General features: G+C 34.7%; 2 protein-coding genes across 3 annotated transcripts in view; one reads left to right on the plus strand and one right to left on the minus strand.

Moving 5' to 3' along the window:
- Positions 1 to 10,822, plus strand: part of HSF2 (heat shock transcription factor 2) — a 33,931-nt gene extending 23,109 nt beyond the window's left edge. The window contains exons 8-13 of one of the 2 annotated variants that reach the window (XM_036993618.2): positions 1,084 to 1,232; positions 1,572 to 1,811; positions 2,415 to 2,520; positions 6,597 to 6,650; positions 9,293 to 9,377; positions 9,832 to 10,822. In XM_036993618.2, coding sequence (XP_036849513.1) covers positions 1,084 to 1,232; positions 1,572 to 1,811; positions 2,415 to 2,520; positions 6,597 to 6,650; positions 9,293 to 9,377; positions 9,832 to 10,124 — 927 coding nt within the window. In that variant the 3' untranslated portion in view covers positions 10,125 to 10,822. The remainder of the gene's footprint in view (positions 1 to 1,083; positions 1,233 to 1,571; positions 1,812 to 2,414; positions 2,521 to 6,596; positions 6,651 to 9,292; positions 9,378 to 9,831) is intronic. The other variant, XM_036993624.2, reaches the window with a different exon arrangement.
- A 4,546-nt stretch (positions 10,823 to 15,368) lies between these two features.
- Positions 15,369 to 26,260, minus strand: part of SERINC1 (serine incorporator 1) — a 33,154-nt gene continuing 22,262 nt past the window's right edge. The window contains exons 4-10 of the mRNA XM_017655575.3: positions 23,032 to 23,111; positions 22,682 to 22,819; positions 20,835 to 21,004; positions 20,641 to 20,731; positions 19,145 to 19,289; positions 18,806 to 19,036; positions 15,369 to 16,936 (exon numbers count right to left, since the gene is read on the minus strand). Of these exons, the coding sequence (XP_017511064.1) occupies positions 16,801 to 16,936; positions 18,806 to 19,036; positions 19,145 to 19,289; positions 20,641 to 20,731; positions 20,835 to 21,004; positions 22,682 to 22,819; positions 23,032 to 23,111 (991 nt within the window). The 3' untranslated portion in view covers positions 15,369 to 16,800. The remainder of the gene's footprint in view (positions 16,937 to 18,805; positions 19,037 to 19,144; positions 19,290 to 20,640; positions 20,732 to 20,834; positions 21,005 to 22,681; positions 22,820 to 23,031; positions 23,112 to 26,260) is intronic.

Raw genomic sequence — 26,260 nt, forward strand, 5'->3', positions numbered from 1 at the left:
TATGTGCTGTTAGTTGAGTATTATGATAATATAAATGTGCATTCATCTATTGGTTATTTTGTTTCCAACTTACAAATATGCATAGACTAGATTGTTCTTCACTGTAATGATTTCAAAACATATTTTGTTTGCCTTCACTTTTATCATAGGCTTTCTGGATAATTTGTCAAACTTACACCCACTGGCAAATTAGTCCATCCCAGAGTCTAGACTTTTTTTAATACCTGATTATTATTGTTACTTTCAAATCTTAGAATTCTAAATACTGTTTCAGATTTATTAAAGTTTTGAGATTTTTGTTTTTAGGCAAATCAGAGTTAACCTAACATCTGGTTCCACTTTCCACCACTCTTTTCTAAATAATCAAGCATACCTAAACTATTTTGTTTTTAAAATTAAAGACTCAGTTTAGATGAATGAAAATTTTTTAATTTAACTGAATTTATGTTTAAAGTACTTTGTAACTTTTGTCTCTGTATTACCCAGTGTTGAGATTTAGATTTTTTTGCATTACAGTATTGACTATGTTTTAGAGAATTGAATTTTTTTAATTAATGTACCTATGGTCTGAATATATCTGTAGTTGAATACAAAAAATTCATTGCTAAAAGACGTTTAACTATGAAATATTTGAAATGTTTTTTTCCTCTAGTAATGAAAGCATTTAATGAGTAAGAATAAAATGGATGAAATAATCTCCATCAGCACAGGACCCATCTAGTTATGCTTGAAATTTCTGGTGAAGTCTTAATGTTTTTACCCTTTGGGTATAAAAAATACTTCAAAATTTACAGAATTTTCTGTAGAAACAGTCTGAGGCATGTCATGTTTATACAAGGCCCCTTATAATAGAAGAAATAGAATGCAGATAAAACACTTCATACCTCTATAAAGTGGCAGTACTAATGCCAGAAAGCATGTAATTACCATAAGGGCAGAGAACATACCTGGTTTGCTTGCCGTTGTGTCCCTAACATTTAGTAAATAAATAGTAGGTGCCCATTTAGCATTTTTTTGATGGCATATTATTTGGTAGTCTGTATAATTTCAGTTTTTTGAATATTTTCTCCCCTTATTTTTTAGGTTCCACACAGTAGGACTGAAGGTTTAAAGCCAAGGGAGAGGATTTCAGATGATATCATTATTTATGATGTTACTGATGATAATACAGATGAAGAAAGTATCCCAGTTATTCCAGAAACTAATGAAGATGTTATATCTGATCCCTCCAAGTAAGGAGATTGTGAAACAAAATTTATGAAATATTGGTTACTTTTCTTATCAAAGAGCTGAATTCAAAGCCACTTTATTTTGTGATAAATTAATAACTAACTCATATTTAGATTATTAAACTGGAAAACTAAGACAATTCTAATTTTTTAATTTTGAAGTTAAACACGTTTCGTGGTCTTATATTACATGAAATACCAATATTTGTAATTAGGCTACTCACCCAAGAAATTTAAGCCTTTTGATACATGGTTTCAAGAGAGTTTTCATGGAAAAAATGGACAGAATGAATTCATTGAATTGGTCTGAAAGTGTAATTGGTTCTTATATTGCTGATGTAGCTGTAGCCAGTACCCTGATATTGTCATTGTTGAAGATGACAATGAAGATGAGTATGCACCTGTCATTCAGAGTGGAGATCAGAACGAACCAGCCGTAGAATCCCCGAGTTCAGCTAGCGATGGCAGCAGCCCTCTCATGTCCAGTGCCGTCCAGCTAAATGGCTCGTCTAGTCTGACCACAGAAGATCCCGTGACCATGATGGATTCCATTCTAAATGATAACATCAATCTTTTGGGAAAGTGAGTGCTCATCTAGATGTCTAAATGTATTTGCTTTCTTTGTTTATTTCACAGACTGTTTATCTTAGGAGAGTGATCTTCCTTTCAGATTATGAACTCTTGTAGTATACCTTTCTCTGTTTTGGTCAGGACTGAGCTCTGTAAATGGTGTTCTGAGAAGGCTTTAATCATTCTAAGAACAGCCTTGTGGTTTTCTTGGTAATTCCTTAGATTTCTTCAATGAGATACGTGTTTTGAATGTCCATGCAGTGTGTGTGATTGTATGTATTTTTTTATCAGGACTGTGGAATAACATAATCTCTATTAAGGCACTTACTAAACAGCATAAGAAAACCAGAAATTAGTAGCAATAGCCAAGAATAAATGGTTAAATATTTTATAATTTATAGAATAGGAAAAAGATATATCTGTTGTTGCAGAACATTTTTTCTATAAATACTAAAGTTTTGTGTAAATGCTGTGAGTTCTCAGTTAAACAAATATCTAGAAATCCCAAATACTGCATAGGATTTATTAAAATTAAGAATTTTGCACTGTGATTTTTTAAACATTAAAAGCAATAAAACCTAATACTTAATTTTTTAAAAAATCTTCTTTCCTTAGGGTTGAGCTGTTGGATTATCTTGACAGTATCGACTGCAGTTTAGAGGACTTCCAAGCCATGCTGTCAGGAAGACAGTTTAGCATAGACCCAGATCTCCTGGTTGATGTAAGTACTTTGAATAATCTTTGCTGTACTGGCAGTTTGTGTATTTGTTTATATTATTTACAAATCAATACACCATTTTGTTGTATTCTACACTGTTTTTGCCTTTTTTTTTTTTAATGAATGGTTTTATTTATCAGAAAGAATGAACACATGGGTTCAAGACAGTGAACGAGGGCAATCACTACCCATCTCTCAGTAGAAGTTCAGTTAATCCCTCTGTTAACAATATAACCAGCTCTGTTCAACAGTGCTCTGCTGTGTTATGTTTTGCTTTAGAACAAATTGTCACTAAATAGAAATTGGTGGAAATAAACAATAGAGATACTTAGCCAGGAAACAATATGGTGGCGCTTCCTAATACTTTGGGACTTATTCATGTTTCCCACTCAAATATGTATTTTATTATACTTGGTATATATATATTTTTAAATTATGTCCTGAGTCCTGTGGTTCCTCTGCTCCAGTCCCTACCACCACCTGTGCAAACTTGGCTCCAATGTTGTCTGGACTGTGAATTCTTATTTACCATTTCTGGCACTAACCACCTTTCTCACTCTCTCTTCTCTCTTCTCTCTTGTTCCTGCTACTTCTTCCTCCCTTACCTAAAGGTTCCTACTGCCCTCAGTCCATCCACCTGAATCTTCTCTCCCTATTTCTGTTTCTGTTGTGAACATGTTTCTTTATCCTGAAAAGTTTTGTTGCTTCTTTTTTGCATTTATTTACTTAAAAAGCAGCTTCTCTCACACCAAAGTAGTCTATAGTCTTGCCTTCTCAGTGAAGCTTAAAGGAATTAATGCTTTCTTCCTCTTCAATCCTAATAATTTACTACCTTACTTCCCTGCTTCTCATCAGTCTTTGTCAGTGTCGCATGACTTTATCATCCTTCCCAAAGCATCAGTGCTTTATAGGATGGATTTCACTGTCTTTGAATATTTCCTTTCTATGCTGACCTATGTTGCCATCTTAAGTGAATTATGTTCATGTTAATGATGTCCTTCAACTTACAGTAACTTGACAGCCCTTCTTGATTCTATCAGTCTTTGTCTATACTATGAATCATGGATCATGGGCCTTTTAGAATACCTGTCCCTTATATCACTAAGACAGAAATATTCTGATTGTCTACAAATGCTTGCAGTCTTGAACTAGAGCATTTTAATTCAACTTTGGAACATTTTTGACACAAGACTTAAGCCAGCCAGCTCTTCCTATTCACAGAGGGTAAGTCACCATGCCCTGGTCGTCTCATAAGCTGTGGAATCTCATGTTTTTCCTTCATAGCGGAAGTACTTACTTCCTCTGTAAAGCCACTTTGTACACCTGCCCCTTTGCCTGTTTTTCTCTATCTTGATCTTTCTCACCTGCCTTCATAGGTACAGATTTTCCCCATATTAGAAAACATTTTGATGTGTTCTGATCATTTATCATTCTACTTCTCTAATTCTTTAACTACAAACCTTTGGAAATCAGTGGCTATATTTGTACTTTGTTTTTACTCTGTATTTCTTTTGAAGCCCCATACTGTCTTATTTACTCAAGGCCTGTGCTGTCTTGGCTTATCCATAGTAAGTTGGCTGCATTTTTTTTTTTTCCCATATTAGGCCATTGGGCTAGTGGAAGGAGGTTTGTTTTGAATCAGATTTGGGTTCCATTTTGAATGGCTTATCTTATTAGGTATGTCATTAACCTTGACAAAGTTAACTTCTCTTGCCGAGTTTTGTGGCTAATGTCTAACATGAAGGGTTGTACTAAGAATTACAGATAATTAACACTCTTATTATTGACACTTCATTTTCTATAGCAGAACTTTCTCTCTTGATTTTAGAGGCACTGGACTTTTTTTTCTCTTCCTGTCTCCTTAACCATTCTCTATTTCTGCTACTTGTGTGTGTTTCCCAGAATACCCATTCTTGTATCCTCTTTTGTTTTTCCTACCTCTCTTCTTTTTTTTTAATCCTCCTTCTGTGAAGGGCTTATGGCTTGCTTGTAGGATTGCCCTCAGATGTGTATTTCCAGCTCTTAATATTTCTTAAAGGAAACTTTGCTTGTGTTCTAATTCAATGACTTGGGATCATCAGTTTCATCTTGCATTGATTATTTGTGTTTAACACCAAACTTTTCTTTATTTGCTAAAGAGCTACCCTTTTCACTGTCTTATTTTCTATTGTGGTATCAGACTTGTTCTCTTTACTCAGGATAGTACTCACAGCAAGTCATCTTGCCTTATCTTTCTCTCTTCATTTACCAAAGCTGTGTATTTTCCAAAATCACTTTCACAAGATGTCCTCACTTTTTGTTTCCACTGTTGCCTTCTCACCCAGGACCTTCATTATTTCACCCTTGACATAAGTTGCCTTGTTCTCTTAATTGGCAAAGATGGTAAGGACATAATAGGAATGCTGAAGAGTTCATAGTTTTTCTCTTCAGAGCTCAGTACTCAGTGACCCAGTGTGGAGTCAGCAGGAGGGGCCTGGCCTTAGAATTCAACCAACTTGTTAGCTCCTTTTATGAACCTACATTTGTCTACTTTAACACCATGTGTCTGCTGGGAATACAGGAGGTATCCTGAGTCAGGAGAGGGGAAGTGGGGCAAAGGGGGAGTGAGGAGCTTATACTGCTGGCCCTCCTGAGAAACCACTCTCAGTAGGACAAAATCTGGTTGGCCTCTGAGGCAGTGACAAGTCTCACTGGCAGAGATTGGCAGTCATGTTCATGAATAACTACTCTTAAGGAACTGAGATTTTTTCTCTTCATGGATCAGTTATGTGAAAGGGTGAAACATTAATAAAAGGAAAGGAAGAGTTGGGGATATACTTAGTGCTTCTGTGAATGTCTTACTTTAAGGAGAGGTACCACTGTCTAGAGAGGGTGGAGAAGATTTAACTGCCTCTCTGCATTTAGTCTTATCTGTGAATGATTTTGTGTGTTTATTCTCCTAAAATGCTTTAATCACTAAATTTCATTCTCAAGGCTCTTACTGCTGACAGAATGTGGGCTTGTCCACTGACTGGCCTTCCTCTGCTTTTGAACATAACATGTACAACTTACTGTTCAACTCAAAACTTCTACATCATTTAAAAAATGGTCATCTTACAGTTTCTAGAACTTACCCTACAAACATTCCTTTTCTGTTGTTGCTAATGCTATAAAAATACACTTTTTCTCCATCCTCTCCTGTGCAAGTCCTGCCGTTCTCTAGGGACTGATACATGTTGTATAGCTTCATGAAGACTTTTTTTCATCCTTCATGTGTGTAAGTGTATGTGTGTGTCTGTGTTCCTCTCTCAATTCTCTTAACTCCTTAGTACTTTTGATCCCCACCATCCATCATTATAATACAGGGTTATATTTGATCATATGTTGCTGTTTGATGATGTTCTTCTGTTTAGATTGTAAGCTCCTGGAGAGCAGGAATTCTGTCTTCTTCTTGTATTATTCATGTCAGTTATTTCTTAGATGTTTAATAAATCCCTGTGGAACGAATGACTATGAAGCCTATGGCTTAAACAAAAATTACGTCTGTAAACTAGCTGGCCTGAGGAATGCAGTGGGCAGTGGTCTTAGCATTTATGGTTTTTCTTATGAGGTGAGGTGAAAGAATCCCCCAGGAGGCATGCCGTTTGGTCCAAGGGCTCCATCCGAGGTGTGACTGAGGGGCTGTCACAGAAGAGATCCTATCCTGTCAATGTATTACGTAGTGAGCAGCGTCAGTGAACGCTTAATGTCAGGGCAGAAAACAGCCCTGCATGCCATTTAGAGCTAAAGCCATTTAGGGAGAAAAAAAAGAAATGAAGGAGAGGGGAAGTGGGGAAAACTGCTAATTGTCTCAAGTGATTTACCCCACCGTTTTATAGAAAAGTTATTATAATATATAATGCATGGGCTAGCTTGCTCTGCCTTTTTTTTTTTCCTTTCTGCTTTCTAGCCTTTCTCTTCCAAACTTGTTTTACTGTATGAAAACGTCTAGTGCAGCTGCTACATCTCTTCACCCAACATGGCTGTATAAAAATTTTGAACACACAGTTAATTTTTAAAATACTTTTTAAACTTATCATCTTTCTTGTTTGGTCTTTCAGCTTTTCACTAGTTCTGTGCAGATGAATCCCACAGATTACATCAATAATACAAAAGTAAGTTTTAATTCATCTTGCTCAGGACCCATAGCTGTAAGAATCTGAAAAAAGCCCTAAGTAGAGAGCAATATCACACCCAGTTGCAAAAAGCATTTTATATTCTTACCTAATGTGTGTGATCAAGGTAGTAAAATTCTGGATGAAAAAATAGCTTTTGGTTATGGGGTGAATCATTGTCCAATTCTGTTGGCACTTCTACGATTAATTACTGGGAGAGCGTCTGAGTAAACTTGGCATATTTGGTTATTATCACTGAAATAAATTATTAAAATATGATTTCTTCATGTTTTATGTGCATCATTTTATTCTTATCCCTTCTATAAATAACTTCTCAGCATTTTTATTGAAAATTTACTAATACCCATATTCTTAAGTAAGTTTCTTCATTTTATTAGCATACAGTAAAAGGGACTTGTACTAATTTACAAGTCCTTGTACTAATTTAAGGTGAGGTGAGTTGAAACAGTGTATGGATTTTGGAATTCTTTTTTTAAGTATGGTTTTTGTTATTTTCTTAAATGTATAGGAATTCCAGTTGGGAATATTGACAAGAGATTCTTGAGAAGTGGTTTTTAATGAGTAATAAGGACGATTTGAAGTTGTTAGAGCAGACATTTAGAGATTGTTCTGTTACTTTGTACAGTGTTTTGTCTTGAATAGGTATATACTGTTTATCTTGTATTTATACCAAATTGTTTAGTAATCCTTGTTTTTCATCAAATACAAAAATAAATTAAGTCCTGACATTCTGTACAAACTCTGGATGAGTGGAATCAAAATTTTATTTTGATTCTTGTGTCTCAAATAACAAACACATATCAAATAAATATGAGTGACTAGAGTTGGGGGTGGGGGGTGGTATAGTTTTCTGACTAATGTCATGTGTGAGGATAGCCTGACCAGGTTTTCTGCATTTTCAGTTATGGCTTGGGTAACTTATAGTCAAAAGAATTTGTGAATTTTTGAACTAGAAAGTTGATTATATATTCAGTATTTGGATGATTTATATCAGGGTAGCATACTGTAATGGCCAGTTAATATTTTCAGTTTTGTAGGCCATATGTTCTCTGTCACAACTACTCAGCTCTGCAGTTGTAGTGCAACAGCAGCCACAAACAGTACATAGAAGAATGAGTGTGGCTGTGCTCTAGTAAAACCTTATTTACAAAAGCAGGTAGGCAGCATGCTGAATTTGGCATGTGACCCATAGTTTGCCTGCATTTTTATTATAAGATTACATGGACCATCTCAACACTGTGTTTCAGTAAATACAGTATTATTCAATGTTAGACCTCAAGTTGAATGAATCAGTACCACAATGTTCATTTACTGAATGTGCTGTATGTACTGTTTATTGCTTAACATTGAGTCTTATTCCAAAAATCAATAGTTTAAATATTTTCCAGAAATAAGTTAACCAGCAATCGCATATTGCTCTATAGTACTATAGGAAATTTATAGAGTGATTTTTCATTATAATTCTGTAATCTAATGTTTTCAGATCATTGGCTCATCAACTGTCATTCCCTTGCTCATAACAGGTATTTCATGATACAGATTACAGTTCTTTGCTAATAAATCAGGATGTCTTTAAACTCTTCAGTACAGTGATCTGGGTGGCCACTACTAATGAACAAGAATTTGCATGGGAGATGAAACCCATTTGTCATCCTGGTTCTCATAGGCTGTTTTAGAAAAACAGCAGCGGCATCCTTGGAAAATATTTATTTTAGGAAGTATAAAAATAAAGTTGGTGTTACTGCTATAGCAGTAATGTTTATTGTGAATTCTAAGTGAGAAATGTAAATTGTGGGGAAGGTTTATACTTTATCATATCTTGGAGCCATTATTCTCTCTGAATCGTGGAAGCCGGTACTTCTTCATTTTATGATGAGTATCAGGGAAATTAGTATGTTTGTTACACCATATATCTTAACTAGTATGTAGATATCTGGGACCAGGAAAAATTGTGACCTCTGCACCACAGTTTGAACATCATTGAAAAAAACACTGAAGAACTTAACTCCCTTACAGTCAGATGAAAGGAGAGAAGACAGTGGTTGAAAGAAGCAATTTAAATGACAGAAAAGAACTGAAAGAGTCACAGGAAATGAAGAACTATCAGCTCAACTTTAAGGCTTACAGATATAGGGATAAATAGCTTTAAGGATATCAGCATGTCATCCTGAGCTACTCTAAGTATGTTCACTTATACTAAATACTGAGTGAAGAGAAATGTGTAGTACATTTTAATCAAAACTGTTTAAAATGAGTTTAAAGAATTATCTCCTTTAACTAGCAGTTTAAAATGAGCCATTTTTGCTTCATTACTATCTTTTACCCTTGACAAATTCCATCTATTCTATTGAAAAAATACCCCTTCTTTTCATACTTCTTATCATCCTAGTTTTCAGGTTCTTTGTTTCATCTACTTGATGACAGCAGTAGTTTTTTTACCCAGTCTTATTACCTCTACTCAAATCTTTTTCTCTCTCTAGTCCATCTTGCCTGATATTCCCCCTTCCCAGGTATTTTAAATATACCATTATTCACATACTGTATCAGTTATTTGTTTTTTCTGTTTTTAGAAACATACAAAATATGAAACTAATATTTTTATATCGTTTGTTCTCTTTTAGCCTGAGAATAAAGGATTAGAAACTACCAAGAACAATGTAGTTCAGCCAGTTTCAGAAGAGGGAAGAAAATCTAAACCCAAAACAGGTAGGTACAAATGTGATGTTAGTGTCCATCATAAAAAAGTTTTTTAATTGATTCCTACCTACATGGAAACTGATGCAAGCCAAGAAGAGTATTGCCATCCATTAAGAATTGGACCACAATGTACTGTTACCGGTTCTGTGCATAATGTATCAAGGTTCCGGCACATACAAAAAATTGAGCTGGTGAGGTAATACTTCTTAAAGCTTAAGTCATGTTTATTTGTTTTCCCTTTTTAATTTTGGGAGAACTGAAAGGATCCTCATCTTAATTGTTTAGTAAAAGAGTAACTTTCTTGACTTGCACATTTTAAAGTTACTGACATAAAGTGTCATATTGCTTGCTTGACTGTGCAAGGGTAGTGATTACATATATGCATATCTGTTTCATTTTTTTCTACCTTTGGCTTACACAAAGAGCTAGTGATAAAAGAGCATTTTTCTGATCTTCATAACAGATAAGCAGCTTGTCCAGTACACGGCCTTTCCTCTTCTTGCATTCCTCGATGGAAACCCTGCTTCAGCTGTTGAGCAGGGAGACACAGCATCATCAGAAGTTATGTCTTCTGTAGATAAACCCATAGAGGTTGATGAGCTTCTGGACAGCAGCCTGGACCCAGAACCAACCCAAAGCAAGCTTGTTCGCCTGGAGCCACTGACTGAAGCTGAAGCTAGTGAAGCCACACTGTTTTATTTATGTGAACTTGCTCCTGCACCTCTGGATAGTGATATGCCACTTTTAGATAGCTAAATCCCCAAGAAGTGGACTCTAAATGTATATATTCATCAAAATGATGAACTATTTATTTTAAAGTATCATTTGGTACTTTTTTTTGTAAATTTGTTTTGTTTAATCTGATATTATGGAATCAAAAGCACCTTTTTGCTTTTCTCACTAACCACACACTTAACAAAGCTTTCAGATGTTACTCAGCTACATAGGTACACAAGATTTAATGCACATTGGCATATCTTTAAGTTGGACTCATATGGCCATTTTTCTCCAGTTGTAGTAAATTGGATTTCTTTTTTACATATTATGCCCATTAACCCCAGTTAAACTTCTGTTTTACTTGTTTGATGCTGTCTGTTTGCACTCAGTGTGTAAGTCACTAGAACTAATCGTAGAACTCCTAAAGCTTTCTCTGTTTCAGTTACTTTTATTATTTTTCACTTGGCTCATTTTTAGAACTGGAAACATAAAGTGCCTGTACCTTGTAAAACTTCACTTGTCTCTTTCGGTTCAGAGAAGTTCGTTCATGTTCAACAGGAAAGGCAAAGTATACGCGAGCGCTTGCTGATTCGGTTCCAGCTCCATGTAAGTAGAAGGGGATGGGGGTGGTGCCAGCCCTATCTACTTGTTGGACTAGTTTTAAGTAAAAGTTTTCTGGCTTGTTTGTGTTCATTTGAACCATACTATTTAGTAAAATAAATAGTGAATGTTGTGTACTAGTGTCTGTTAAGTGTCTTCTTTGGAGGTGACACCCATGTGTAACAGTTTCTCCTTTTCAAAGGAAGTGGATGAGACAAACTAAACTGCCTCTCTCCACGAAGCTTAACTTGAGTTTACACCAAGATTTTGGTGTCTTCTCACAGAAGGTAGACTGTGTAATGGAACAAGGAAGAAATACAATGCCTTTAAATTCAATGTGTTTTAAAGTTTTTTATTTAAAAAATTATACTGCCTAGTTTTCTGTTTGTAATAACAAAGAACTGAGAGATGTATGCCTCTCATGGTCCCAAATGATGTAAGATTATCACTTGATGCCACCAAAAGGGCTTGCAGTGTTTGCCCTTGAGAGAAGAATGAGAGAAACAGTTCTATCACTTCCTCCCTTTGGAACAGTTGCTCAGGAGTATTACACAGACTTAAAGCAAGGCTAGGGGACTTTTTATCAACTTGAAGAACTCCACCTTCAGGTCCAGAGGGCGGAAGCAGTGCAGTTAATATCTGAATGTTTTATTAGGGCTACTTGATGAGGCATCACAACGATTGCTTTTCCTATTGGCCATATTCTCTTTGGATATCTTGGAATTTGTTACAATGATGTAAAAATTCAAAGTACAAGGGGATAGGAAACCCTAAACAGATGCTTAGCAGATCCAGAAATACTTGGCTCTGACAATTGGATCTTGGTGTGAAGACTCCAGAACAGTTCTGTGCATATGCTGTAGAACTCACTTTCCTAGAGGTTAGGAGTTGAGAAACCGAGAAAAGAACTTGAGACTTTTTCACTTGCCTTTCTCCCTGGGGTATATGATTAGATTTCTCCCTGGGGACATTTTGTCCCTCTAGAAGTATTCTAAAAATAATTTTGAAAAATTTGGGACCCCTTAGTATTTTCTGTTTGACATTTAAAACTTCTCATTTTAAGTCTAAATAGTTGGAAGGAAATTAGGACATTAATACTACTGTTTTAAAATAGTTGTTACATGCGTCTCTTAAATATCTAAAAACTAAATGCCATAGTGATTTGATACTTGATACCCATCATCTATTCGACTTGCCTCAAATAATTTTATCCCACTTTCATTATGCTTGAAAGTCATACATTGAAGGTAGTAGCATCATACTTCTCTGGTATTAATTTGAAATTGTTCCCTGTAACTTTAAAATTCTAAGCATTGTTTGTCTAATTATAAATATGCAATTGATCAAAACCATGAATGTGGCATAAATTAGCTGATTGCCAAACATTTCTTGTCATGCAGTTAGATTTTCACCTTTGTAAACAGGGTAGCCATATAACTGAGTTCTAATAAATCCCAAATTATGTACAGAACTTTCAAGTCTGGGTTTATGAAAACTCCCCTGTGCAATCCTCACCCGTTAGCCCTCTGCTAGACTGACACAGAGCAGTATGGCTTTTGAGTACACACTCAAGGAAGAAATGTGGCTTCCTAAGTCACTGCTTAGAGGAAAGCCACCCATCAATTCGGGACAGCCTTCAAGGCTTTAGATGAGGGATGAGCAGAGCATCTTTTTTTTTTTTTTGGTTGAACTGTTAAGTTTTCAGCATAGTAAAATGTAATACAAATTCAGTAATACAATGTAGTCCAAATATTGAACTGATTGAACATAAAAAGTAAAATCTTGTCATAAATATACCTACTGGGATGATCAGGTCTTGGGGATTTTTCTCTTTTTGTATCTGGGGGTAAATACTGTCAATATAATGAGTTAGCCTCAGTTTTATTCCTATCTGTTTTTATAGATGTAAAGTCCTAAGAAACTGTTTATAATACAAAAAAATAAATGAGAATGGACAGAATTTTGTTGCAGTGTCATTCAATTCTTTGAATTCCTTCAGAATTATATACCAGAGCTCACTAATAGTTTTAATTTTTTTATGATTAAAACAAAAATTAGCTGGTGACTTAATTAGATCATCCTTCAATTTCACTGAAAGCAGAAAAACCACAGGAATTGCAAAAGGATTTTTTACCCAGTGTTGTTTTCTCTCACCAATATTAAAATAGTCTCTACCGGATGTTTAGAGACCCTTGGTAAGATTCAGAATGGGTAAGAGGTGTAACTGCTTTGTCAAATGTGAAAAGAGTAAATTAAGAGTCATCTTTTCAGGCAAATCAACTTTAGGAAATAGCACACTTGGAAATTGAAGATCCTTTAAAAATAATCTAGATCATATTTACTGGAGGAAGTGTCTGTACTATCTGAAAATTAAGTATCACGGTATGAAAACGGTTAATTTAAAGCACCCCCCATCTTCATCCACCACCAACTTTCTTTGCCTCAGGGAGATAAGAAGGGCCATAGGTAGGAATTGCCTGTAACTTGGAGAGAGCTAAATGTTCTTTTAGGTTGTATCACTATGTGTTTCACAGGAATGGTACACTCAGGAATTTAGAGGCTTAAGTGTGAGAACAAAGGGTCTGCAGACTGGGAAAATGACCAAATGACACTCATGCTGAACATAGAAGAATGCTACATTTAAGAATCGGAGCCTGGGCTTTGAAGTATACATGATAAAGATAATTGGTTTCATATTAGGACATAAAGCAAATCAACAAATTTCAAGGAATTGGTACTGAACAGTCTAACTACCATACAAATAAGCTACATCTTGACAATTTCAGTTAACTTCGACCTAGTAGATCGCATTGTTAAAAGGAACACTCCTGTGAGCCCAAAGGTCCTGTATTTCCCAACTACCCAAGCAGTCCAGGCATCACTGCCTACACGCATGTCTACGTTTGTTAATTGGTGCAAAACATATTTTCAACTTGTCAACCTCATAATCAGCCAATCACTTAAAATAATTTTCTATAAATACACATCCTACTGAATCCTTATACACTCATTAAAAAGGGAACAGAAGTTCTCTGCATTCTCTGTCTTAAAACCACAGAAAATCAAGGGTGTAGGAACAGAAGGTCTTTTGTCCAATAAATGGGGATGCTTTCAGAGCTGTCATGGGATGGTAAAGCTCGCCAAAATGAAAAGTTAAACCAAAGGACAAGAAGTCAAACATGTGAGGCCTTTTAAAAACTGATAAACTGATACTAATCAAAATTAAACAACTTTTGTTCTGTAAAAGACCTTGTTAAGAGGATGTGAAAGGATACAGGATATGAGAAAATATTTGCCGATTACATACCTGATAAAGGACATGTATCAGGAATGTATGAAGAACTCTCAAAAGCCAACAGTAAAAAGATGAAATAAATCCAAGAAAATGACCAGAAGGCAGACATTTCACCAAAGACAACACAAATGGCAAATAAACACGTGAAAAAAATCACTATTTGGAAAAAGCAAATACAACCACAAGTATCATTCTTATCGGAATGGCTAAAATTAAAAATAGTGACATCAAATGCTGGTGAGGACACAAAGGAACAGTTGTCCTGCATGGATGGTGTGAATATGAAATGGCACCATTGCTCTGGAAGTTTCTTAGAAAACGAATATTCAACCCACCCACAAAGATCCCTCTCCTTCCAATTCCAGGCAGCTGCTATCTGTTCTCCATTTCTATAGTTTTATTCTGCAAGCATGTTATAATTAGAATGATACTCTGACCTTTGGGATTGGCTTTTTAACCTAGCAAATTCATTCAAGTTGCTGTGTGCACCACCAGTTTAGTACTCCGTGATATGGATGTGCTACTGTGTTTAAACATTCACCCATTAAAGGACATTTGCGTTGTTTCCAGTTTGGTCTACTATAAATAAAGCTGCTATAAACATTCATTTCGTATGGATGTACTATTTATTTCTCTGGATAAATGTCCAAGAGTTTTATGGATATTGTTTTGCCTATAATAATGAATTCATTTGACATATTACTGAAATAATATGTACCAAAATTACTCATGGGATAGGGGATTTTATTACAACTATATTCCTTTTTTTTTTGGTAAAGGACTTTAAGTGTCAGAGAAGGAAACAACTGGCAACTTTGAAAAAATGTCTACAGAACACAGCACTGTAGAATATCTATCAGATGAATAAAACTATTCCCCAAATAGCCTAGGTCCACCCATAGGAGAACCAGAACCCACAGCCACACGGAGAGGCCCACATAGAGGAGAAGCATGGCCACAGGCAACAGCCCCACTTAACTCCTGGCCAGCAGCCAGGCCCAACTTGTAGACGTGTGAATGAGGCCTGTTTGGACCTTCCAACCATTGCCATACCCTGTAGTACCACAGCAGAAGAAACCCCACATCAACCCAGAACTGTGAAGGACAATAAATCGTTGGGTTAAAAAAACAAAACAAAACTGTCTACCTACTCAGAGTTCTTTAGGAGAGCATCCCTTTTAATTACCTTTGAGATTACTAACAGAGAACAAACAAAAATACTAACAGAGGACCAAAGGGTGAACATCACCTTTAAAACAATTCAGTTTTTCAGACACAAAATTAACAGTTACCCTTTAGTGCCAGGTTTTTTTATTCACAGAAGGACAGTAGGTCCGAGTATTATAGCCACCTAGATTTGAGCTGCCAAATGGAATTAATACACCATACACTTTCTCTGAATTCATTTATTTATAGATAGAATATAGCCATTCAAAATCATGGAATACAATAACAAGACACAACAAAGTTGGGGGATTAAGTTGAATTGTTCTATTTCACTTACATTAATAAATATCTGAAAAGCAAATGTAGACTAAGATTCTTTAAAACAAAGACATACAACTAAGAGTATCTAAGTGAGTTATCATACTGCTTGATTTTTAGATTGAAAGATTATAACATATTACAATTAGATGGCAACAAACACAAAAGCATTTTAAACATCTTTTCAACTGTATAGTGTACTATAAGCAGGAGTCTACAGCATTTTATCATTCTCCTGGTCTCAGTTTATGGGTAGAAAGCATGCTGGACACCAGCAATCCACATCACACAAATCATCCACCACTAATGAAGTGTAAAATGTATTTTGAATAGAAATTATTTTTGAATGCCAGAAAAAATGCTTGCTATTCTTGGCAGACTTGGGATTTCCCAACTCTGCCAGTGAGTAGCTGTCTGAGCTGTTTTAAGTCCATGCTTCAGTTTCTTCATTTTTAAAATGAGGACTGGATTAGATTTACCTAAGTATCTACTGAAGCTTATAGTATTTTGCAGTTTTTTCCCGTCCTGTCAAAAGTTTACTACCTGGGTTTTCAAAACAAACTTCTAAATGTTTTCAGCAACTTCCTTCCAACCCATGATTATGCTTTCCAAAATCTTTGTTTAAATCCTTCAGAATTCTTAACATCTGTACTGAACCCATACATTTGTACATGTTTACAATAACCAAAACAAATTCACTATGTTGGCATGGAGGGTGATCTAGCCTATACAGGGAAGATTACAACCTAACTGGGTATTCAGTTTAGTACCCACCACCACTCATCTGACTTTTGTTTACCAAACACTCCCTTACCTATATATAATATGGTCCTTATTTTCGTATCAAGGGAAAAACCTGAAAAGACTTTTTCAAACAACTGGCATTTAAGTGGCTTGTTCATACAATTTCAGAATAGCCACATTCTTTGTAGTCTCCTTTAGGACAAGACATCAAATAGTTTAAAAGGAAGCCATACATTTCCTTTTACACTTTCTAAAACAGCTTAAGTTTTAACATAATTAAAAAATAAAACTGTCAAGCAATTTTGTTTGTACTCTTATTTTCACAGGTATAGAGCAAAGATAAACCTAACAATGTCCACTTTTCCTAACTCACCATCATACCATAAAAATCTCCCTTTCTGATTCATTCTACATACATACCAATGCACTTGGCAAGAATATAATAAAATGGCAAGCAGTAAAATCTAATTCATGCCAGAACACTGGATAAATCACATGGGAAGCACACACATACACTTTACAGAAGTTGGAAATACTGTTGATTTCAAATAAGCAATGATAAAAGTGGGACTTTCATGCCAGAAGTTCCATTCAGTCAAAATCACGATTTGTGAGAACAAGTGGGGCCACCAGTGTCCAAACGTACAGTACGATGCCAATCCAACTAGAAGAGATTTTCACCCAGACAGCTGTCCACTGACTTCTCATCTCACGAGAAGGCTCATACCTAAATTTTAGGGCAAACAAAAGGCAAGGGGTTGGATTACCAGGCATTAAGCTAGCCAGCTTCCTTACTTCACAAGTGTTCTTTTTATCCAATTTGTGTAAAATATATTGTTGCTGGACTGTTAGTTGCCTCACTTGCATACTGCTTCAATAGCTAATGTGAAGGTAAAAATCAATAATTTTCTTTAAAGGAGTAAAGGACAAAGGCCCCTGAAGTAGGTCGTTTACATAATACTCAGAGGTTCTTTATGTACAGTTATTCATTCATTCCCTGGTTTCCAAAATTTCCCATTTGGCCATTTCACTTTTATGAAAGACCTACATTTGTGCTTGTTTATAGAAACTGAAACCTAAAGAGGATTTTTGCTTTTACTAAAAAAACTATTACCTTAGTAATGTAGGTCTTTTTTAAAAGCAAAGTACATAACTCAAACTTTCAGAAAGCAGGGTATATACTCTTCAGCTGAATCAACATTTTGGCTTAGGAAAGGTTTCACAGGAATGATCTACTTTTGCACAGTACAGGAAACCTGTATTTTTAGTACTTATGAGATAACAGGCCCATTTTTCTGGTAAGTTAGATGTTATCGTAACATAAAAGATTTATCATCCTATCCAGTAGAAAGAATATAAACTCCTCACCCTTCTGCCTTCTCAGATTTAAGAGACACAGAAGGAAATACATCCCAAATTTAGCTGATTTTTTGTGTTAATCAAACACATCAAGAATATTGTTGATCTAAAGTCAAAAACAGTCTTGTGTTTGTCTTGTCCGTCTTGACCTGACAGCCAAAACTGAATTACTGAGAACAATTTGGATTCTTATAGCTATTATAGCAGTGCAGGCATTTATAAAAAGTTTTTATTTTTCGGGAACAAATGCCAACAAAGTCTGCTCTCAAAGAAACAACATTTAAAGAATAATCTTTTTTCTACATATTTTGCTGGTATTTAAAGTCTTACAAGTTGTTGAGGGTATAATGCATTAAAAGTCATTAAAAATTGCCCAAACCATATAGTTCAACTTGAATCTTAAATTGAATCTTTTAGTAATCATTTGGGCAAAGTTAGAATTTTAATAAGCAAAATAGTAATGGCTACCTTTTTCTTTACCACAAAGAGATGCATGGTTTTTTTCAGAAGTGATTAAAAAAAAAAGTATAAATTAGTTTCAAAAGCTCTAAGGATTCATCCACACTAACATATTTGCACCTCAATTCTGAAATCTTTAGAGTCTTTTTAACGACAAAGTTTGAATAGAACAGAAGAGCTGTCTTTTATTGCACTATGTTGGCACTTGGTTACAGTATTAGAAAAATAAAAAATTACTATTGGATCAATTATCAACATATTTCTGTAAAAAATGGGTGGTATCACAAAACTTTATATTTTAATCTCCTCAAGATTTAGAAATCTTGCAATGTTTTTTACTGCTAAAGCAAGGAACATCAATTTCTGCTTTCCATACACTCATCTCACTATACACTTAGCTATCAATTTAGAAATACATTAAAGGATAAGAAGTACTCAATATGATTTCACTTACATATGGAATCTAGACAACACAGCAAACACACAAAACAGAAAAAAGACTCACAGACAGAACATTCTGGCAGTTATCACAGGGGAGGCAGCGGATGGGTGAAACAGATAAAGGGGGTAAAGAAAATTTGAATGTTCGCTATCTTGACCTGGATGACAGTTATATGAACATATACCCATGTCAAAATTCACTGAACTGTATGCTAAGATTTGTGCATTTTATTGTATGTACCTCAATTTTAAAAAGTACTCAAATCACATTTTGCAAAGTAATCATGAAGAAGCCAACGGAATTTACATATGCAGAGTTCTCATGAAATGTAAGTACCTGTACCAGTTGGTGAGGGTCATCATGATATAAAGTGAAGCCAGGAAAAGCATGAAGTGAAAGAAGGAATAACTATAAGTCACACCATCCTTTTCATTATCCACAGCCCGGTGGATGTCATCTCCATCCTCTAATGAACCATCACTTCTGGCTCCACCATCTTCTATTAATGTTGACTCATCACTTGTTAGAGTCAGTTTATTGACCTGACTATTGTTTGAAGTACGGATGCTGCATAAAAGACAATTTAGGAAGAGAAGGAAAAAAAGGAGTACTTAAAAACTATGATTCATAAATAGCTAGACTTCTTGTAAAAAAAAAATATGTAATTTCTCTTACCTTGAATAAAACACACACAATAAAAAGAAAATTAGTCCTATAATTCCTTGAGCATGCCACCACTGGACAGACTGCCCCTCCTTTGGGATAGTGCTTGTTGTATTGAACCCAATTATGCTTAGTAGACTTGGGTTGCAATTTGTTTCTGTAATGTAAATTAAGGTCAAATTAAAATGTCACAATAGTATAAAAAATAATTTATTTTCTAGGATGTAATTATAGTTCTTTGTAATTTTTATACCTTTGCAAATTCAAAAACTTTTGCTAGGAAAGTGAAGTATAAAAAAAAATACTTTAAGACAACTTATATTTACTAATAATGAGACCTTTTAAATTTTAGTGTGCTAATTTTATAGAAGTGCATGGAAAATTTAATTTCATTTTGAACCTAATGCAGGAGCTAATAGTATTAAGCTTTTACCTAACAATCAAGTGAAATTTAGATGAACTCTAAAGTACAATAAAACTCTAACAGAAGTAAAATTCAGATCTCTAAACCACAACACACTAGCTTTCCTACTATATAATGCAAGGTAACAACAGTGACTTTGTTTATCAATTGTCAAAGTACACTGTTACATGGCAAGAGAGTTTATCTGTAAAACCAGTTACTAGAATTTTAGCAAATGCTTTGTAGAAATGACCATGTAAGTTATTAATAGCCTAATGCTTATTCAGTATCTTAACTTCTGTTAAGAATTAAAATACGTTCACTAAAGTGTCTCAAATAGCTTTTTCCTCCCACAGATATGTCAATACCATGTTATTAATGAAAATGATTCATATCTTAAAGCTATTCAGATATGGATAACTTCTAAAGGACATTACTATTAATTATTAATAATCACTTTCCTGGACAAAACTAATAAAGAATCTTTCTATAATATCCTAAGAAAAAAACCCTTTCTCTAACTAGTGAGAAAGTACCTACAGAGTTTGTAAACTCAATGAAATGAAATTCAGGTAACATATTTTATAACTTCTTTTTTAAGGAAAAGAGGCCATTTTCTTCCTTTCCAAAAAATAGTAATTTCTCACTTATTTGTTTCACCCCAAGTGACACTACTTGTTTCTATTCCCATGGAATCAGCGAATACCATATAAAGAGACTTATTAGAAAGCCTAGTTATATTCACTTACAAGGTAGTCACAGACAAAAATTTCAGTAAGTGGGAAAAAGTATATGGTTTACACTGAATCAAGAAGCATTTGATAGCTTTTCTTTCTTTCTATATATACTGTATTATATGCACTGTGCAAATTAGGTATTTCTTACAATTTTCAGGTTAAGTTTTTATAACTTTCTATATAATTTTGTTAGTGAAAAAAGAAATTAAATGGAAGTAATGTAGCAATGTATCATAAAGATGAAAATAGATTTCAATGTTCTCTATTCTGCTAGGAGCTTAATTTCACAAAATACCATCTTTGAAAAAAAAGAAAAGTTATAGGCAGAACTCATTAAGAAGAAACAAACCCTAGCAAACACCACATACCTGGTTCATTGGTCATAGCAGACCATGTCAGATACATTGTGTAGACTGTAATCACTGATGACTGTAACAAACCAGATCTTGGCTGTGACTCCTATAATATAAAGTTAAGCAACACAGAAACAGTCTGACATCATTCAATATTTAAGAAAACTTAGAAAAATAGAAGTTTCATAAAAACTAATGAAAGAGCATACTTGGATTTTTGGCAGTATAGACATTACAGAGGCACCAAGGCAGAGAAGCATGTTGACACTGATGAACACTTTATTTTCTGTACAACTGGCTGGATGAGTGTAGTAAACAAAGAATATAACAATAGCAACTAAAGACAGTAGATAATTCAGAGCTGTAGCTGATAACAGAGCTGTGGAAGAAATATAATTAGATAGTTAGATTTTATTAAATACTAGGAATTAGATGCAGGGCTCATTTTAAAAACAATCTTATTTTATTCAAAAATAGTTTTTAAGCAAGTAACATTGACAGAATTATGTACTATGCTTTTAGCAGGGAAGAATATTCTGAACTTTATCACATATTTTATAGTCTTTATACATAGCTCACTATCATGGTCTATTTCCAAGGAAAACAAGTTATTAATATATTAATATGATTTATTAATAGTGATATCTATATTACAGTTTACAAAACACATATACTTGCCACTGCTTTCAAAATACAGAAAAATAATAAGGGTAGTATTACTTAAGGTTTTTAAAGAACCATAATCATTAAGTTGTAACCAAGGGCATTAATAAACAAAATTATTTTCATTATTAATGCTAAACCCACAAAACAATGGTACTAAAATCTTTAAAAAAATTTTTATTATGTAAGAGTAGTTATTATTATTTAACAAGACAACCAAAATTTCTTCTATGGAAATTTCAACATGAACAGTGGGTTAGTTTTTCAGTTTTTAGTATTTTTTGTCATATGAGTTTGATATGCATTTATTTATTATGTAGGCATGCCTCACTGACAGAGGATTCATCCAACAAATATTGATTTAATGCCTATAAAACTCCAGGCCCTGGAGATAGAGCAGAGAAAAAAACAGAAACTCTTATACTAGACTTTGCATTAAAGTATGAGGTAGTCTTTTAAGTGAATTTTCCAAATGACTAAAGCTTTACTTGAAATCAAATACCACAAACTTAGTTGTGTAAGAGAACTTAACAGTTCTCTTAGGTTTAGGTGAGCAGATATACTGGATTTAACTTTCACTCAGGTGACAGTATTTTTTGAGCTGAAACTCAGATATTTCACATAAAAAATCTAGATTTATGGCTTTGGGAAAAAAAATCAAAAACTGAGAAACACTGGGTTTACATTTCCCCAAGGCAACCAGCGGATGGAACTGAGGAGTAGCTACACTCTTTAGATTGGCCTTCATGCTCTCTACTTCATCACAGTCCCTACTATTTGCACAAGTACATATTTGAATATATACTTAAACCTGGTTCTCTCCCCTAATCTCTGTCACCTTTTGTAAACATCTGTTTTATACTATAACCATAGGACTCAAGCTCATCATTATAAACAAACATTAATTACACTGCTAATAGAATTCCCTTAGGTATTACTTATACATATAAAGGTATCTTTGCACTTTATAAATGTTTCAGAGCTGCTTTTTATTTTTTTCCACTTGCTAATGTTTATTAATTATGCTACTGTTTATCTATTTCCAGCAGTCCTAGCCTCTTTAGTATTTTACTTTTAACATGCTGCACAGTAGGAAATTAAGCTGTAAAAAGCATACCCCTCCAGTAACAGGCTTTGGACCATGCATTTTAGCCATTTAGAGTATTCTTGATTGTTTCCCGGTTGTTTGGTATGTTCCTAATTCATTTACCAAATCTTCTCTCAACAAGTGAAGTGGCTGATACAATGTAATATGATGCCACTCACAAACTTCAAGGAAAAACCTCCTCAAAAAAAATTGTGCATAAAAATCATGATTTCCCAAGTTTACATATCTGTTCTTTCCTCTTCAAAGTTCAACTACCTGAAAATAGTGTGTAAGAAAACAGCTTACCTGCATACCAACATCTTGAGTTTCCTTCTTCCATTTTTTCAACCCATGACTCATTCCATGAATGGGCAAAATCAATAAGTAAGACTAGCTGTATGAGGATGAAGCAAAACGCACCTGCCATGCCTACGTAAAACCACACTGGAAAAAAACATACATACACACACACACCACAAATGAGTATTATTACATTTTTACAATCACAAAGGGAAAACAGAATTTAACATAAACACCTTGATATTGTCAACTGGAAAAAATTTTTAAAAAACAAGTAGTTACAGTTTCCAGCAACAATTATTTCAGTTTCTTTATAAAATAACACCATCACACACCTAAAAAAAAAAATTTCTCACCAGTTGTAAAAGTTCCTTCTGGAATGAAGAAAGCCCCAATAATAATTGCAATAGCTGCAGCAAATTTAAAGAACCAGAACCTAAAACAAAGGAAATATAATTTTTATTAGTAAACATTCATTCAGCAGTTTCATATATGAAATCTTTTAAGAGCACCTTAAAAGAACAACTACACTTAATGTGACTGTTCTGAGGATATCCTGAAAATGAGATGTAAAGACTATTATGAAAACTGTTTTAGGACAGTTTTAATAAAGATATATTTGTCATTAATTCATTATGATACAATGAGAATATTAGCTCCTTTTCACAGGTTTATTTTACATGTGTGGGATAATATGTGAAAGGGTAATAAGCAATAAGGTACACTGTACAAATGAGTAGGTTTTAAAAACGTGATAAATGCCTTGTCCAAAACTCTGATAACTTAAAACAACCAGCTTTTAAGACTCAGCATTATGGTGGCATAAGACATCCTTAATTCTTGCCCCCTATTTTTAAAAACTAATTAGGCATTCATCCATAACAAAAATGCTCCTGTGGTAGTTGCAGGACCCAGAAATATATGCCAAGAGATCCCAGAGGAATCTTCTGCACCTGTGCATTTGGTAGTAGGCAAACAGACTTTGGTATGGACTATGGAAACAACAAACCTGACCCAACCCTCCTGGCCATCATTGGGGAAAATCTGGAAAGTGCTAATATGGGCAAATAACCACAGACAATAAAGAATTTGCATAAGTCTAACCCTCCTGAGAGGACATTCTAGCACTCCATATGAAAAAAAAACAAAAAACAAGTTTTCAGTGCAACAGAGATGGGAAGAGAAATTTTATCAGCACTGCCCCTTCAACCAAGGTGACAAAGCATGAACACTATCTATTGGGAACCTTTCCAACTGGGGAAAAGGAGAGCTGTAAGCGATCACTGGCCCTCTAGTTCTCACAGAACAATTCTGGAGAAACCTTTCTCTCCAGCAGCACCCAGAATACCGAGGCAGGACCTCCACAGCTAAGGAGGGTGAGGAGATTGAGAAAAAAGGCAGAACTCTGAGTGCTAAAAATCTGCAGCCAGCCTCTTGGGTATACTCCCGAGTGTGGTCCGGAAAGCAGATCCAGTAATAGGCATGCTCTGAGAAAAATAGACCACGGTCTGTGGCAAGAGAGAAATCACAAAATTTGAACTGTAGTGCCACCTTCTGGAACACAGAAAAGATTTCCAGTAGCTAGCCTGGTGAGTTTTAAGAACCAGCAAGGCACAAATGCTTAAAAAATTCTTCCACAAAAGGAGCAGGAAGTGTGGGACAGGCATGCAAATATGAGGTTGGAGAGAGCCCCAGGAATAACAGGACCAATGAACAGTATACCCCATGTGAAGGCAAAAACTGAGGATCTGCAGTGTCTGCTACTTCAAATGTAAAAGCAGCAACACAAAGCTACAAGGAACATGAAGAATCAAGAACACATTTCACCACCACAAGGTTAACAACAATCCTCCAATAACTGAGCTCAAACACATGGAATCTTGCAATCTAGCAGATGAAGAACTCAAAATAACTGTTTTGAGGAAACTTAATGAGCTTTAAGAAAATACAGAAAGATAGTACAATGAAATCGGAAAAAAAACCCTGAACAAACAAGAAATTCAGCAGAGTAAGAAATCATTAAAAAGAACTAAATTCTGGAGCTGAAGAATTAACAGAGGAAATGAAAAATGCAATAGAGAATATCTGCAGCAGGGAAGTTTAAATGAAAGACACAATAAGTGACCAAGAAGACATGAATTTTGAAATAAGCCAATCAGGTGAACAGAGGAAGAAGAATAGAAAAGAGCAAAGAAAGCCCATGTTCTCTGCAGGATTCAAATATTAGAATAATTAGGGTTCCAGAGGAAGGAGAGGGGGATGGGGCAACAGAAAGTTTATTTAAAGAAATACCTGATACTTTCCCAAAAAGTATTAGCCATCCATGTTTACAAAACTAATGGATCATACTATTACCTCAATGCAAAAAGACCTTCTCTAAGACACATTATGTAATAAAACTGTCAAAAAAGAAAAATAAAGAATCCTAAAAGCAATCAAAGAAAAAAAAGATTGTAATCTACAAAGGGATCTTCCACGAGGCTATCAGTGAATTTCTTAGCAGAAATGCTAAGGGCCAGGAAAGAGTGGAAGGACATACTTGAAATGTTGAAGAATAAAATCTGCCAGCCAAGAATACTCTGTGGCAAAGTTATCCTTCACGAGAAATAGCCTTTCCCAGACAAACAAAAGCAAGCTGAGGTTTACCACTACTAGATACCTGCCTTACACAAACTGGTGAAAGCAGTTCCTCAAACTGAAATGAAAAGATGTTCACCAGTGATATGAGAACACATGGAAGCATACAGCAGCACCCTAGTAAAGATAAATACACAGAAAACTCTAATTCTGTAACAGTATAATATATTAACTATAAAAGTTAAAACAAAAAGACATTAAAGAAACTCTTAAGTGTTAATGAGTACACAATACAAAGAGTTGTGACATCAAAAATATAAAAGGGGAAGAGTAAATTAATTGAGCTTTGGTATACAATTGAAATTAAGTTGCTATCACCTTAAAATGAACTGTTTTATCTCTAAGATGTTTTATGCAAGCCTCATAGCAATCACAAAGCAAAAAACTAGAGTAGATTCACAAAAAAATAAATAAATGAAAACCATGAATTTACAAAGGTGGGCAGAAATGAAGGGAGGGAAAAAAAGGAAATATAAACCAACCAAAGAGCAATGAATAAAATGACATTAGTAACACCTTAAATATGAATGATTACCCTAAATGTCTATGTATTGAACTCACCATCAAAAGGAACAGAGTTTCTGGACAGATAAAAACAAGACCCCAAAAGAGTCTTGCATATTCTGCACACAAGACTCATTTCAAATTTAAGGATACATACACAAAAATGGTAAAAGATATTCCATGCAAATGGCTAGCATACATCTATCAGACAAAATAGACTTTAAACTAAAAGCATTGACAAAAGACAAAGGAGGTCATCATATAATGATAAAGGGGTCAATTCACAGAGAAGATAGAACTATTGTAAATATATACCTATCCATCTCAGAGAACCCAAATGTATTAAGCAAATATTAACAGATCTGATAGGTGAAATGGACAATACAGTAACAACAGAGAACTTCAATATCGGGTTATCAGCAAATGGGTAAGTCATCCAGATAA

The sequence above is a fragment of the Manis javanica genome, chromosome 13 (assembly GCF_040802235.1).
Source record: "Manis javanica isolate MJ-LG chromosome 13, MJ_LKY, whole genome shotgun sequence".
NCBI lineage: Eukaryota > Metazoa > Chordata > Mammalia > Pholidota > Manidae > Manis > Manis javanica.